Genomic DNA, 17,179 nt, shown 5'->3' with positions numbered 1-17,179 from the left:
AACAGACAAAAGAAAGGAGAAGGTGAAAAACCGTGTACAACTGTTCAGTGACAGGAAATGACAACCTCTCGACAGTGAAAACAGAAACAGATGTCCTGTTTTGCTGATTTCTTTAAGAATGATTTAGTTGTGAAAGGCACTATACTTTATCTGTCATATTCAGTAAACACACAGCATATTTCCTATCTGGATTTTAACACCCTGTGTTTCATTGGACATGTGTGAATTAGGTGCGGTCAAATGTGTAACTACTGTAGGCCTAATGCAGGGTTGCTTTCCGTTTCCTATTGGCTGATGTGGGTCTACATCTATAGTGCTAAGTCCATCCAGGGCCCTGGTTGGTGATGAACATCTGGCCAAACATAGTCGTCCTTGGAGGAGCCAGACCCAATTTAGTGGCGTGTTCAGGGGCGGCAGGGTGAATGCACTGGCACCAAGACCCACTCCCTCTCTCCTTCCCCTCTGTCCGCGCCCTCGTGGAACGAGGGAAGTCAATGTTAAGTCAATGTTGGTTCTGTCTGGCAGCCTGTTTTCCTTGGCCCACATTGTGCCAGTCACTCAGGAGATACTGCTGGTAAAATGCAAGTAAAACGCAATATTTGATTTAGCGAGAAGAACAAGAAAAGGACACAAAATAAAACTGATGTATTCAGGAAGTCATTAACTCTGGGGCGGAACGAATGAAATTCAGTTTGGAGTGTTTGTTTTGGAGGCCGGGGATTCAATTGCAAACAAGAGGTGATGTAGGTTCAGAGAAGACATTAGACTGGCACCCAAGGTCACATGGCCATATCCAAACTTTTCAATCAAGATGACATATATTGATTTATATAGTTACATTTTTATCTAAATCCACTGACATGGTAATTTAATCTACAGTATCTATCTATATTGATTTCTTGATATACTAGTTTATACATTGATTTATTTAGGCCATACAAATTAAATTAAATGATTAACGGACACCCCTTCTTAAAAATCAGAAAATTGTCAAAGTTGAATGATTAATCAAGCAACCAGCAATACACAACTTCCTCTCGGACTCGGATTATGGCTGAATTATGCCTCTTTTAGCCTTCCCAAAAGGAAAAGATCTCTTGATTAGGTCACTAGGTGTTGAACTAAGGTTGCTGAAGTATTTTAACAACAGGGTTCACTTTTTTTTTTGCTAGCCTCAATTTAAAAATAAATTAATGTTTAACCTTTAGTAAAGTTTTGGTTTGCATTCTGAAGTTAGCGATGTTTGCTAATTGGAGCTAGCCATAGAAAAGCACGTTACTTCAATCACAATACATTTTTGCACTTGCATTTTTGTTAGATAATTGGGTAAATTAAGACTTACCAGCTTTATTATAGAAGCATTTTTTGTTGCTTGTCACATGTATGCTCCCGAGTGGTGCAGCGGTCTAAGGCCCTGCATCTCAGTGCTAGAGGCATCAATACAGACCCTGGTTTGATTCTAGCCTGTATCAGAATCTCCCGTGTTTGGGAGTCCCAAGGGCGGCGCACAATTGGACCAGCGTCGTCCGGGTTTGGCAGGGGTAGGCCGTCATTGAAAATAAGATTTTGTTCTTAACTGATTTACCTAGTTAAATAAAGGTTCAATAAATAAATAAATACATTTAAAAAATAAAAAATAAAAAATAAAATATATATATATATATATATATATATATATATATATATATATATATATATATATATATATATGCTACTCTACCACATGTTAGCCTACTAGCATATTAGCTTTCACGTTTGTCTTATCATATTGCACAGCTTTCCCTTTGCTATAATCATTGCTACTTTTATAAGTTTATATGCACATTCATATTTCATTAGTATATTTATTTACCTTCTACATCTATATTGATTTACGTTTATATCCTGAGAAAAAGGAGGCTTACACATCAAAAGACTGACATTTTGTAATTATCTAAAACAATCAGCTCCAGCAATCAGAAACAACGACTTTATTCAGATAGCCAGGATATTTGGACAGTAATGACACAAAGCAGCCAAATGTTTTCTGTATAGTGAAGTTGACCACAATTCAGCGTAGAATCCGCGAAAGCGCCATTTCTATAAGGTTTGCTTTGAAGCAGGAAGGAAGGAAAGGCACTTCTCCCAACCAAGTCCCTCTTCTATCAGGAAGATTTTGTGCATCAAGTGGGTTCCGGTCAGGCAGGCAGGGCTGGTTAGTTCAATGGCAGGCAGGCAATAACAATACTTTATGTCCACTTCATTTCCATTGCAAATCAGGCCCTGAGTTCCCTGGGTTCCCAGAGTTCCCAGCAGCTCCCCGTTTCCCCGAAACAAGCAGAGTAGCAGGGACTCATTAACAGCAATGAGACTATAACTCTGATAGCTATCCCCGTCCTAACAATGCAACCCAAACCTGGGTTCTGATGGTATTTATTTTCTTTGAGAATTTGATTGAGCCTGCTGGAGTGCATTTTTTGAGCTATTCCTGTTATTTAGGACTTCATATTTTGCATTTGAATATAGATTGATATTGATATTGATATTGTACTCCATTGTTGAAGAGAGTTAGCATTAAGCATAAACCTGTATCATGTGCATGTAACCAATAAACTTTTGATTTGATTTATTCCATTGATTCCATTGCACGAGTGAAGCTGAAGTATTTGTAAGAAAACAAATACTGTTTGAACCCAGTTTGCTAACAATGGGATCTGGTGAGGTGGTTGTGGCTTTGTAATGTGCCTGGGTTCATCCAGTGTTCCGTAATGGGATGTGTCCCAGACCACGTTTTTCCAACAGTCAACAATGGCTGTGACAGGTGGAATGTACATCAGACCTCGGCCCCTGTTCTACACACAAAGCCCCCGACAGAACTAACCCTGTCTAGATCTGGTGTTCACTGACCAAATACTCTGATGGCGTACGCCTGCGTGCATGCGAGCGTGCGTGTGAGCATGCGTGTGAGCATGCGTGTGTGTGTCTTATCATTCTGTCTGTCAGTGCGTGCGCATGTTCCACATTTTTCCCATTAATATGAATACAAGTGGAACATGAATCCCATGGCTGTACTGGTCCATTGTCTTCTCTCATGTCATTGAAAACTGCATTAAATACTTTGAAACCCATTAAGGTTGGAGATGGGAGTGTTGCTCAGGTTTGACTTGCTCTGCTTTTCCAGTCAGTGGGAATAGCCCTCCACTTCAGCCTCATTGTTTACTCATTTACAGTAGAGCTTTCAAGAGGGCCCCAGCAGAAACATGGTGAAAGGGTGTTCTCCAACGAAACAGGACCCAAGCCCCCCTCCCTTCCCTTCTGTTCTTTCTCAAGAGTTCCTCCTGAAACTATTTGGCAAACAATGGTGAAAAAAGACAGACTTTGAAGAAGGAAAACAACAAGCCGTTCCTGAACCACCCACACCCCATCTGCTGTGGTATTGTCTTGTCTCTTCTTTATGGTATGAACATTATGTGCTGATATGATTTCCTGATTCTATGTTGTGGTGGTGGTTGTTAGGGGCTACCACCGGTGGATGTTGTTTTGTTGTTTTCGGGGCATTCGTTGCGATATGAAACAGGCAAGGGGGAAATCTCGAGAAAAAAAAATCCACCCCCATGTGCATCTAATCGTCCATTCACAGCCCTCTTAACGACTGGTCAGTTCCTCTGCCCTGCCATTTTCTGTCCAATTATTTATTTTCTCTCTAAATGGAGACAATGAGGCCCTCCAGCGCATAATGACTCATTAAAATTCAGCAGTTCAGTGCTGGCACTTGGCTTTCTCCCTCGGACCCATTGGGGACGGCTGCTTGGTAGCATGCGTGCTAGTGCCAACTTGAACATTCTAGATTCTACCCAGTGGACTAAAAGAGCAGGCAGGCAGGCAGGCAGGCAGGCAGGCAGGCAGACAGACAGACAGACAGAGACTGCCTGCCTGAACTATTGAGGTTCTTTCTTCCTCTTTTTTACAGTGCAACTTCCCACATCAGAGGTGGGAAGGGTTACCCAGAGCTGTGTGTGTGTGTGTGTGTGTGTGTGTGTGTGTGTGTGTGTGTGTGTGTGTGTGTGTGTGTGTGTGTGTGGGGGGGGGTGTGTGTGTGTGTGTGTGTGTGTGTTAGATGTGGCCTACAGAATGGTGACAGAAATAAAGACTGATGGGACCCTAAATAGTATTTTATTTTAGCATAGTGTTTCAAGTGAAAACTAACTGATTCAAATGGAAGCCTGTAGTGAGGAAAACTAACTACAGCGACTGTGGCATCCTACAGACAGTTCAGTTTCAGTTTTCCAGTTTTCAATAAACAGTTTACAAAAATTCCAAATGAAGAACTGTCATTACTAATATATTCCTGTTTAGATGGGTGAGGGATATTTGTAGATTTTGTTCATTACTCTGCTGTTAATACAATCCCCAAATTGAGCATGGCAGCGCAGCAGCCTTTAATCTGTAGTATATGGTTCTGTGTTCGACAACTGCTGTCTACTATACAGATGTGAGAGCAGGAGGAGGGTGGAGCAAAACAGACGGTACCTTAAGCTGCTCAATACGTGCTGCTTAGAACTTTCCACAAAGCTTACTTATTCAAAGCTAACCGAGAACGTTTAACACGACCCTATTCTGTTGTCATGACCCTATTTAGCTGAAGCCATCATTACTGGAGGTTGAGAAAATAAATGTCAATATATCATCCTACATTTCAAGTCCAAGACCTGTTTGTGCTGTCATGCCAAACAATGACAATAGGAATTGGCAAGACAATACAGACAGATCTGGGACCAGGCTAACTTCAACCTATCACATAATATCACATTTACATAAAAAAAAGGCACAGTCAGTCAATGAGAAAAGTTCATTTTTATTTCTTTACAGAGAAACGGCCAGCAAATGGGTTAGCTGTGGCGTGTGGATGACCTAGTTAATATAGATGATGACATAGTTCACAGCTTAGTCATTAAAAACATACACTGCGATAATATAAAGAAAAACACTGCATTCTGTGGACATAAAGTAGAGTATGGTGCTCTGTACACAGACAAACTGAACAGACATTGAGGCTGTTACAAACGGCACCAAATTAAGATTACGTAGAGATTATTTGATTCTGTAGTGTGGATTACTGATTGTACTGTATGCTGCATGAAGTTTGTTAATAATCCAATTCGGAAATTATGATAAAGCATTAGAAGACACAAATACGTTCTGTGCATTGTAAACTGGGTTACAGTGAATTGGCATCTTATGACTTCTGAGGAATTGACCCAAAACACACACATGAACGTTCTCACATGCATTCTGTCATAGTGAATAAGAAGACTCTGTCTTTCTTTGTATGCTTTCGGTGGCCCTGTTTAGCTCAGATAACAGATATGCTGCTTAGTCAATCAAAACAACTGTTCTGTCCTTACTTGTTCATGCTTGGTCCCCTAGGACAACACACACACGAACACACACACATCTGTGTGTCGTCCTGTCTGCATGAGTCCAGCTGACGCGTTACTCAGTGTGTCTGGTGTTATCTTACCCCACTTCCTTAAACCCCACATCATGACTAATCGCAATTGGTCAAGCAAAGCTTCCAGGCACCTGTTGGATCAGGTGGCATTCTATTGGTCTATTGGTATCTGTTGCATCATGTGATATTCAAATAGATCTGTTCTATTGGTCCCACTTTGCTTTCCTGCAACTTGGAATGGAGACAATGTTCATTATTGGTCGTCTAGGGAATGATGATATAAAATGTAGTAATGGGTTATGGAATTTCTGCTGTACTTAGATCCACCACCCACCCATTTCCATTGTGATATACCCCTACTTTGTTACTGGTGTTTAACGACTACATTGGAAATAACACGGGAAATAATGTGATGAACATAAATACATATTTAAGATATTTCTAACATCAAAATAACAACAAAATGAACATTTAAGAATTCAAATTAACAACTGAATTAAGACTGGTCCACTGATGTAAATATCTGTGTGCATATTTAAGTTATACAGCTCGGCCTCATATTGTAGCGCACTACTTGACCAGAGCCCTATGGGCACTGGTTAAAAGTAGTGCACTATATAGGGAATAGGGTGCCATATTGGATTCAGCCTGTGAAAAAAAATCTTAATCTCAGAGCTTCATTCCAAAAGTATCTGTTTCTCCATCTGCTTCACCAACGACTTGGGCCTAAGCGTTATTCTCTCTCTCTCCTACACAAGTCCGTGGCAGGCCTACACGGTGCTGTCTCAACGGTGCACACAACACAACAACATGTGCAGACCTGGGTCGTGTTCATTAGGCACCAAACAGAAGAAATAAGAAAAGCTCATTTTCCGTTGCAATATATGTTAAAACATTTTCATTTTGTGCCCTAATGAACACAACCCTGAACTTGAAGAAGGCGTGGCTGTACTAAATGTGTGTGTGTGAGTGGGGGGGGGGGGGGGTCCGACTCCTCACAGAGGAATTCTGGCTCGCCTTAGATTTGATTACTTTGTCAAAGTCAGTCTTTTTGTCTTTCCATGGGTAAGGTAAAACGAAAAAGGTTTGTATAAAAATCAGCAGGCACTTCGATATGTTTTCTTCGATATGTTCAAATTGGCACGGGGATAGCCTAGCACCCTCCAATCCTCGTCCTCCAGTTCTCATATTTCCATGAGACATGGGTTGTGTTCATTGGGCACCAAACAAAGAAAAGGGGAGGGACTACTTGGACTTGTCGAATAAGAAATGGTCATCTTCGTTGTCCGTTGCAAAACATATTGATGAACACGTCCCTGGCGAGTAATGAACAGTCAACCTACGGTCTGGATAGGGTGGTGTACACCGGCTGGTCCCAGTTGGAGGTGGGGGGACTGTGGGTGGGGGGAATGGACAAACTGTTGAGGATGGGGCTCCCGTGGTACGCCCTTCTGGAGGAGTGGAAGTAAGGGTACTGGTACAGGCTGGAAGGGTAGCCTGAGTAGGGGTTGTAATAGTTGGAGCTCTGGAGGTCTGTATAGTCACACTGAGAACTGGAGAAGGAGGCAGCAGCTGCAGCGGCGGATGACGTCACGCAGGTCTGGGCTGTGTAGGAGTGGGAGTAATCTGAGTGGGAGGGGGAGCTGTGAGAGTGGCTGTCGCCGCTGTAGTGGCTGGGGCTCAGCTGCTCCGTCTTGATGTGGGCCCGGTGCTGTGGGACCGCCTCGCTAGAAGTTGAGGAAGAGGCAGACATGGCGGCACTCTTGCGGCTCCAAACGGCACCGTTCGCTGTGGCGTGGCTGTATGATGTATACGAGCCGGCACCAGACGCAGGGTTTGGTCCATGGTGGCCGTGGTGGTCCACGCCTGCGCCAGCGGTGGAGGCATGGCCGTTGAGTGGTAGATACTGGTCAAACTCATGCACGTCGAAGGCCTCCATATTGCTGATGACGTCGGTGCTGAGCTCGGAGATGTCCACGTTGCTGAAGTCGATGTTCTGTCGGCCGCTGTCCAGCAGGCGCCGTCCCTCGTGCTTCGTGTCCTGTTTGCCCCCGTGGTGCAGGTCCGTTTTGGGGGTGGTGGGGGGTGTGGGTGGACCGTGGGGTTGGCCTTGAGGATGGTGAAACAGAAACATGTCAGCTGTGTTGTAGACCACACTTGGGAATGGTCCAAGTGATCGAAATATAGACGAATTTGATCACATTTAATTAATTGGTGAATTTAGAATGTCATGAAGCTTTGGGGACATTCTGTAAAATCAAAATATTATTAACAGTTACCTTACAATTAGCTCCTAAAAAAACAACAGACATTGTAAAGTACTGACTTTCCTTAGCCATTTACACATCATAAATCCAAATTGTTGACTACATAAGATGTTAACTGTGTTATTTTGACACATTCTTTCTCATCAACTCACCTGCATGTTCAGGGTGGTGGTGTCCATCGGCTAAGCCTGCCAACAATCCTGGTTCAGCCTTGTACATGTGATTCCCGAGCTCTGCACCAGAGTCTGAGTCACTCTGCCCAGGTTTCACACTCTTCCGACGCCGAGGCTGGTACTTGTAGTCGGGATGGTCTTTTTTGTGCTGCACGCGAAGTCTCTCCGCTTCCTCCACAAATGGCCGCTTCTCATTCTCTGAGAGTAAGCTATGGTAATAGTGTGAACATAACATGTAAATGAACTATTCAGTTGGTGCATTGTAATAGCCTAATTATAAAACCCATATACTTTTTTTTAAGTAGGCCTATTTAAACAGGGAAGATAATTCTGGTAATTAGGCCCACAATTATCCAAAGTGGAAAAACGTACTTTCTTTCTAAATTGTGCAAACATGTGCATGTTTTCTATTGATAAACTGTATAGACTTCACAGAATAGTGACTGGACTGATGACTAATTCGTTTCTATTTAGTGACACATCTCTTTAAAATCAGATTCAGACATTTTACTGTATCAAGTATACTTGTTTTTGTTTGATAGGCCTATGTAAATTATATATTTGTTTAGTTATAAACATTTCCACTTGGTCCTACTTACCGCCATAGCTTCCCCAAAGTCTTGCTCAGTTCGGCATTGTGCAGATGAGGGTATTGGTCCGCGAGCTTTCTGCGCGCCGCTTGCGCCCACACCATGAAGGCGTTCATCGGTCTTTTGACATGGGGTTTATTTTTCAGCGAGCCATTTCCCCGAACGGGCATGGGGACGAGGGACCAGTCGTATCCCTTGAGAACCTGCGACACCGCGTCACGTATGCAGGCTGGGAATCGGTCATCATCCTCGCCGTCCAGTTTCTTTCCTATACCAGCGAGGAGTGATCCGTGTCCATCTGATCCCGTTGGCGACGAGGGCGCATCCGAGTCGGAATCATCCTGCGACATGGAGCTCGTAGTCCCCGCCGGGCTACACGGTGGGTCGCTGACGGACTTGTCATGCTCTGCGGTCATTTTTAACATTTGATCAGCCTCAAAAGGATTATATCCGGTGTAAATACTTTAGTTTGGTTGATTTTGTTTTGTTTGCGTCGCCGACTTTTCAAGTGAAAATAATGAGCTAGAACAATTGCGCATTTCACGCACGCTGAACCATGATAGGCAGAGTCCTTCACAACAACAACAAAAACTCAGTTGTTTTCCCTGTCTGTGTTTGTTTGTTTTTCTTCGTCCTGTGCTGTGCTGTCAGGGGTGGTACTGTTCTGGACGCAGCAGTCTTCACAGTGAGTGCAGAGTTTGGGCGATAGAGGAACTTTACTTGAAGTTTGGAGCCCTCACTCCACCTTCTGCTTCTGATTGGTTGAACCTTATCACCATTTTCGTTTCTGATTGGTTGTGGTTTTGAATGGCAAGTCATTTGTAAAAAAAAAATACAAAATACAAGATATGTTTCTGTAATAATGTTTGCATTTTTTCATACTCACCCCAGCATGCACTCTCTCGTTTAGTGCGGATTAGCCTACCTATTTCGCAAACGCAAATAATGATTGAACCGTTGTTTAATTTATGGAAAACACCTCCTATGTGACGTTGACTAAACTTTATCACAAAACATGAAAGTGTCAGAAAAAACGATTTCCAATCTTACGTCCAGTAGCATATCAACACATCAAGGAATTGAAGTTATTTATAAAGAATAGTTCTAGAATAGTCCTCCATAAACGTACTGATATGTTTTGGTATGTCAAATATTTTGGAAAAACATGGGAGACATACTTTACTTTTGTTCCGTACTTTCTCGACTATTTCACTATTAAGTTGCAATCCATTATTCACAAATAATATGCTTTATTTCAATATCCTTATGTTAGGTAGCCTAGTAAATATGCATTTATCCTGGCACAAAAATTACATATTTAAACAATAGTGTGATTTCAAAAAATATTTGACATAATCCTATGAACATATTATTTGTGATATTTCATTACCTTAGCAATTTGATTCCTAGTGGTTACGTAAATGATACCGAATCATATAAAACAATCTTAATGTCCTCAGTGCGCTTCTAAGTTTTAAACACACTCATAAACGGATGTGTTGTATTTACTGTCTAAGATTTCATCTAATAACATGCTGACGCTTTTGAAAGAATTGCGTTTAAATCCTAGATATATAATGGTAAATATGAGTTTTAAAACATCCAATGACAAAGAGAATATTTATGTCATGTTGACAAGGGGTAATTTTAATTTAAACCATTGCATAGAAAACGTTTTAATATGAAATACACGTTTCTAGGTATTACAAATATGTAATAATATTTATCCACGCCAGGGACTTGGATTAAAGCGTCACGTTCACTCTCTATTCTGCACAGCCTCTTCATTGTTGAAGATGAAAGTCATTCGTTTCCATTCCTTGCGGACATTTTGACAGGGCTTTTATCCGTAGGCTAAGTTTTGTTTGGACAAAATAGACACCAACAATCGAAATTCATTCACATGGGATAAGACTATCAGGCGAAAATATTGTAAAGAGGTAGGACATAAAAATGTCCAGGTAAAAAAAATATTTCGTTGATTTCGTTCGAATGACAAGAGATTTGTAATGTTATCAATTGGTCAGATATTTGTTAAAAGTTGTGGTCGGACGCTGGAATAACAATTATAATTGGCTTCACGATAGCGTGCACATTATTTAAAAATCCAAATAAAATATAAACTTTTTGAACGCGCAGGGAGTTGACTATTCTGGGTCCCATTCTGAAAGCTATTGAGACAAACCCGTATTAAAGACAGTTATGAGAACATAACCAACTCGACACAGTCGGTTCAGCGCGGTATCCAGTGTAGTCAGTGGTGCTCTGGCTTGTATTTCTCCAGCAGCAGCGCTCTCTTGCCCATCAGACGCCGTCGGCCAATTAGGATTCGCCAGTGGCACCGTACCACCGCAAGTCAGCGCATAGATATCTTCCCACTTTGTGCCAGGGCAATGGAATTCAATGTGAAAAAAAGTACAAATGAAAAGGAATTGTGAATACATTATGGTTACATAGGCCTACTAAGACATGTTTTATTGGTGAAGATCTTTCTAATAAATACCTTGAGAGTTCAAATCAAATCAAATTGTATTTGTCCCCTTAACGTGAAATGCTTACTGACAAGCCATTAACCAGTTCAAGAAATAGTTGACTAAATAAAATAAAAAGAAACACAATAAAATAACAATAATGAGGCTATATAGAGGGGACACCTCTGGTCCTAGTTGCCTGTAACGTTGCAGTCAAAAACGTTTTGAAAATACTAAATGAAAACTGAGTCCACATGGTAATAACAAATTTGAATACATAAATAAAAAAATAACATTTTCAACGTGTAGAATATTTATGTGTCAGTTCAACAGCCACATAATCAGGGTGCTAATTTCATTTACACTGTAGCAGTGACTCTCATCTCAGTTTTAGTGGCCTATGATAAGACTCATATATCCCTGTGAGGGGCACAGCCTGCATTTGAATGGAACACTATTAATAACCACCCATGTAAAGAATCCTCCTAATGTATGGAAACATAGGCCTCTGTTAGCTTTAGATAACATAGCCACATCACTTACACGCTGCCTGTTCAGGGACACGTAGGCTACTGTAAAGCTCTTTTGTTAACATTATGATAGTAGTGACTATAACTGCAGCCAGGTTTCACAGTTGAACGAGGAAGTCCATCTCTCAAAGACAGACGTCTGTTTGTTATCCATGAGGAAAAAAACACATCTCACTACAAATGAAAATATGAACAGGCCTCTTTATGACATTGAAGGCTAGAGAGAACGAGCAGAGGAGATAAGATGAGAGATTGAATCACTGCCTTTGTTAGTGGCTTTGTGTGACTCTGATCTACATCTTCCATCAGCGCTCTTTCCAATGAAAAGGCAAGGTATGTTTCAGTTGGCCGGCAGTTTGTTTTATTCAATGCTCAGTGTAGGTGCTTAGGGAGCAGCTAGGCTAGGGGAATGGGAAGCCACCCTTTAGATACCTACGAATGGAATGGACAGACAGTCAAATGGGAATTGGATGGGACGGGAGAGGTCTTTAACAATGTGGAATATGTTGTTGCTGTTCCTCTTCAATGCAGAATTGGATGTAAATATTGGAAATATCGCAGTCATCACTGTCTTCCATACTCTACTTGGAGGTAAGAAGAATGTGCTTGTAGATTACGTCTCGTCTGATCTTTATGGGCTAACAAGATGAGAGTGAGGGAGTCGGAAAAAAAGAAGGGTTGGCCTTTAAAAAACAAAGTGTGAATGTAAATGTTTTAATACTTTGTTAGTGAAATTACCGTTGGCCATCTGCTCCCTCAGCACTGATAAGAATCTCTCTGTCTGTGTACTGTGTTTTTGAACTAGAAACTAGAATTTGTTTAACACGAGTTAAAAGGCGTAAGCTCCATCTGCTAGTATTTTCCTATTTCACACCACACAAATGATGTCATCAAATTCCACAGGGTTTTGTCATTTTTTAAGAAATTCTTTATGTCTGGAAGTTGCTTTTTCTAAGTTTGTGGTGCTCCATGAAAGATGACTGGAGAGAGGTAGACAGGACTGAGGGTTTTCTGTCATACACAGAGCTAGTTTAAACATGCCTCTATACTGTAATGTCTGACACGCGCATGCGCGCACACACACACGCACGCACGCACACACACACACACACACACACACACACACACACACACACACACACACACACACACACACAACATGTTTTGGGACATGTGGGCCCACCACAGTAAACAGTAAGACAATACTCTCTGCAGCATATCATGGAGTTCTGTGAATGACTGAATGAACAAGGAGTGTTGAGATTTTCATTCTCAATGGTTTCTCATTGGTCCCTGTGACCCTGCATTTGCATAAGATTGGATTCTCTTAAATTTTGAAGTGTAATCAGATGAGTGTAATCAAACTGCCCCGTACCCTAAAGAAAATACAGACTTACTTTTAACTAAAAGAAATTGTAAGCAATCTGTGCACCTTTGTTGAATACTGTAAATTGATTTGGGACATTTTGGATTAAATAGATTTTTAATTTGATATTGATGGTCTCTGATTGCACACTTTCTGACTGACTCAGCATAACAAGCTACAAATCAGAGCAACGTATTCCAGAAGCCATGTACAGTACCAGTCAAAGGTTTGGAGTGTGCAAAGCTGTCACCAAGTCTACTTTGAAGAATCTCAAATAAAAAATATATTTTGATTTGTTTAACACTTTTTGGTTAATACATGATTCCATATGTGTTATTTTATAGTTTTGACATCTTCACTATTATTCTACAATGTAGAAAATAGTAAAAAATAAAGAAAAACCCTTGAATGAGTAGGTGTGTCCAAACTTTTTACTGGTACTGTATCTGAGGAAGGGAAAGTGAAAGGCTAAGGCAGGACACAGAGGAAGAGCCAGGATGGCCAACAACAGTCTGCTTTCATTAAGAACAGTAGAGCACCCAAACAGAGTCGGCTCTGGTGGGTCACATTGTGTTGGGAGAAGGTTCAAAGACATGTTATTGATAACAATAAAAAGTTGTCTCTGTGCAGTGTTGATAAATGGGGGTAAAAGTCCTAGAGCCAGAGCAGGTGAGTGTAGCTGTATACTGACTAGAGTGGTTGAGGTAATCCTGTTTTCCTGTAAGTATAGCTGTATACTGACTAGAGTGGTTGAGGTAATTCTGTTTTCCTGTAAGTATAGCTGTATACTGACTAGAGTGGTTGAGGTAATCCTGTTTTCCTGTAAGTATAGCTGTATACTGACTACAGTGGTTGAAGTAATTCTGTTGTCCTGTGAGTATAGCTGTATACTGACTAGAGTGGTTGAAGTAATTCTGTTGTCCTGTAAGTATAGCTGTATACTGACTAGAGTGGTTGAAGTAATCCTGTTGTCCTGTAAGTATAGCTGTATACTGACTACAGTGGTTGAGGTAATCCTGTTGTCCTGTGAGTATAGCTGTATACTGACTAGAGTGGTTGAGGTAATCCTGTTGTCCTGTAAGTATAGCTGTATACTGACTAGAGTGGTTGAAGTAATTCTGTTTTCCTGTAAGTATAGCTGTATACTGACTAGAGTTGTTGAGGTAATCCTGTTGTCCTGTAAGTATAGCTGTATACTGACTAGAGTGGTTGAGGTAATCATGTTTTCCTGTAAGTATAGCTGTATACTGACTAGAGTGGTTGAGGTAATCCTGTTTTCCTGTAAGTATAGCTGTATACTGACTAGAGTGGTTGAAGTAATTCTGTTTTCCTGTAAGTATAGCTGTATACTGACTAGAGTGGTTGAAGTAATTCTGTTTTCCTGTAAGTATAGCTGTATACTGACTAGAGTGGTTGAGGTAATTCTGTTTTCCTGTAAGTATAGCTGTATACTCACTAGAGTGGTTGAGGTAATCATGTTTTCCTGTAAGTATAGTTGTATACTGACTAGAGTGGTTGAGGTAATCCTGTTTTCCTATAAGTATAGCTGTATACTGACTAGAGTGGTTGAGGTAATCCTGTTTTCCTGTAAGTATAGCTGTATACTGACTAGAGTGGTTGAGGTAATCCTGTTGTCCTGTGAGTATAGCTGTATACTGACTAGAGTGGTTGAGGTAATCCTGTTGTCCTGTGAGTATAGCTCTATACTGACTAGAGTGGTTGAGGTAATCCTGTTGTCCTGTGAGTATAGCTCTATACTGACTAGAGTGGTTGAGGTAATCCTGTTGTCCTGTAAGTATAGCTGTATACTGACTAGAGTGGTTGAAGTAATTCTGTTTTCCTGTAAGTATAGCTGTATACTGACTAGAGTGGTTGAAGTAATTCTGTTGTCCTGTAAGTATAGCTGTATACTGACTACAGTGGTTGAGGTAATCCTGTTGTCCTGTGAGTATAGCTGTATACTGACTAGAGTGGTTGAGGTAATCCTGTTGTCCTGTAAGTATAGCTGTATACTGACTAGAGTGGTTGAAGTAATTCTGTTTTCCTGTAAGTATAGCTGTATACTGACTAGAGTGGTTGAAGTAATTATGTTGTCCTGTAAGTATAGCTGTATACTGACTAGAGTGTTTAAGGTACAGTAATCCTGTTGAATGTGGATAAGACCCAGCCTACTGGTTACAGAGTAGGGTGAAGTTTCCCTTAGATGCCAATCTTGGGTCAGTTTAACATTTCCCCCACTAATGGTTAAGGTTAGGATCAGGGGAGGGGAAGCTGATCCTAGATCTGTACCTGGGGGAAATTTCTCTCCGGAGCAAGGGATGCCAGTAGAGCCAACAGAACAGAATATAGCTTAATATCTTGCTCAACAAAATTACTACAACTAGGAGACTTTAGACTTCAGCTCACACTCATAATGAGGAAGTAAGTATCGACCAGTCAGAGAGACAGCAAGGAGGGCAGAACCGTAACATTGACTGACAGCTGGGTTAATACTCTGCCAAGCGGAGGGCGGGAGCGGGACTGGCCTGTGGTGGTTTCGTAGGGGTCTGGGTTTAGGAGAGAGAGAAACAGAGAAAGACAGGAGAAAATAGGGGAACAGAGGAGAAGAGGGAAGAGAGTAGAGGAAGGCGGTTAAAATGACTCCAGTGATTGTCTTTCGCCGGTCCCTGTGTTGTTGTGGGGAGTTGGGAGAGTTCTTGTGAGAGAGAGAGAGAGAGAGAGAGGGAGAGAGAGAGAGAGAGAGGGAGAGAGGGAGAGAGAGAGAGAGAGAGAGGGAGAGAGGGAGAGAGAGAGGGAGAGAGAGAGGGAGAGAGAGAGGGGAGGGGGGAGGAAGAGAAGACAGAAAGGAAGAGAGAGATGGAAAGGAAGAAGAGGGGGGGCGTGCGTGAACCCTAAGTGTCCCGTGGAGGGAAGGAAGGTTTTAATGTTCTGCTTTTGGAGACATCTCAAAGGATCTCTGCTTTGGCGTTAAGATTTTCACACTGAGACAGAGCCTCATGCAGTACGGCTTCCTCTTCTGCTCTATCCCAACACTCCCAAGCTCTGGTCAGCCAATACCCCACGCCATGTCAATAATACTCCACCGCTCAAGTAATGCACATACAAAATGAAATGACAGAATCACCCACGGGAAAGCTATATCCTTTAGTCTGCCTCTGTTTCCAATACACTTAAAGCACGTCTCTTTGCTTGGAACAATTTATTTAAAGTAGATATATGAATTGGCACAGGCTTCCCGCTTGGCAGAACTATATATTATATGAACAATGCTGGCTGAGAAGTTATGTATAGGATCCTTGACAGGACCATCAACAGGTGTGTTATGTTCCTTCTATTTTATTTTATACAGCAGGGGTATTTAAGGAGTACTGCTGGTTTTTCTGATCTACATGATAGAACCCACCTGGTCCAAATCAGTCCCTGATTAGAGGGGAAGAATGGAAAAAAGTACTGGAACTGGCTTCGTGGTCCAGATTTTAATTTGAGGTTTATACAGGTTATTCAATATTTTACAATAGAGACCTGTTCTGAAGATGAGAAAAGGGGCTTGGGGAAATTAGACAGTAAAGTAACCAAGACCCTATTACGTACAATAACCCCTAACATGGGTCACCCATTCAAAATGCAGAGGCAACTGTGAGGTTATAACCCTAAAACCCAGCATAAAAGGGTGATGGTCAACCTCAGGGAATCTAAAAAGGATTTCATTTCAGCTTCAGCTGTATATGATGGAAAAACTTGACTTAAAGCATTCAGGTATAATGCATTGTTAGTTGTTATAAGCATGTCAGAGCGTCTGCTAAATGACTCAAATGTAAATGTACCTCCTCTAAAAAATTAAAAAATAACAATAATAATAATAATATGTAATTGTACCCCCCCTATAAAATAAAAAATAACAATCATAATAATAATAATAATAATAATATGTAAATGAAATATGCCCCTATTAAGTTTTACAAATCAACTTAATTATTTTATGTCATTATGTGGTCGTTTTTCAACAGGCTATAAATGGCTAAAATACTTTTTACATTTTGTGGTCATTTTGAGCTCTTTTGTGGTCATTTTCAAACCTCTTGAAACTACTCCTATAAACAATTTGAACTGAGAAAATATGAGGCAAAAACAAGTTCTAATTATTATTTGGAATACAAATGAACAATGTTCTGTTGGTCAGTGTTTCCCCTTGTTGGACCGACAGCGATGGCGGGCTGTCTTAGTTGAACCACTTGGGGTCAACAACCCTGAAGCACTTTGAGTATCTTTACAGCTGTCTGTCTCCCTCTCAGCTCCTCTCTCCTTGTGTTCATCTCCATGGAGATCTAATGAAGCCAATATCTAAGGAAAG

The 17,179-nt window shown here is 41.2% G+C and overlaps 1 protein-coding gene across 1 annotated transcript; it reads right to left on the bottom strand.

The window, feature by feature from the left end:
• Window positions 1-4,814: 4,814 nt before the first annotated feature.
• On the bottom strand, window positions 4,815-10,707 carry LOC115206800 (transcription factor Sox-8). Its single transcript, XM_029773998.1, has 3 exons — window positions 8,471-10,707; window positions 7,851-8,080; window positions 4,815-7,540 (listed from the first exon to the last, which is right to left on the bottom strand). Exons 1-3 carry the CDS (start codon window positions 8,884-8,886, stop codon window positions 6,771-6,773), a joined length of 1,416 nt encoding a protein of 471 aa, XP_029629858.1. The 5' UTR covers window positions 8,887-10,707; the 3' UTR covers window positions 4,815-6,770.
• Between the last annotated feature and the right edge of the window lie 6,472 nt (window positions 10,708-17,179).

This window comes from Salmo trutta, chromosome 1 (genome assembly GCF_901001165.1).
Source record: "Salmo trutta chromosome 1, fSalTru1.1, whole genome shotgun sequence".
Classification (NCBI taxonomy): Eukaryota; Metazoa; Chordata; class Actinopteri; order Salmoniformes; family Salmonidae; genus Salmo; species Salmo trutta.
This window is presented reverse-complemented; position numbering and strand designations above follow the sequence as displayed.

Excerpts from the sequence above, each read along its gene's own strand:
- LOC115206800 (XM_029773998.1), bottom strand. The coding sequence starts at position 8,886 with ATGTTAAAAATGACCGCAGAGCATGACAAGTCCGTCAGCGACCCACCG. Across the intron at positions 8,081-8,470 it reads ACTTTGGGGAAGCTATGGCG|CTTACTCTCAGAGAATGAGA; the intron begins GTAAGTAGGACC and ends CTATTACCATAG. Across the intron at positions 7,541-7,850 it reads CCACCACCCTGAACATGCAG|GCCAACCCCACGGTCCACCC; the intron begins GTGAGTTGATGA and ends ACCATCCTCAAG.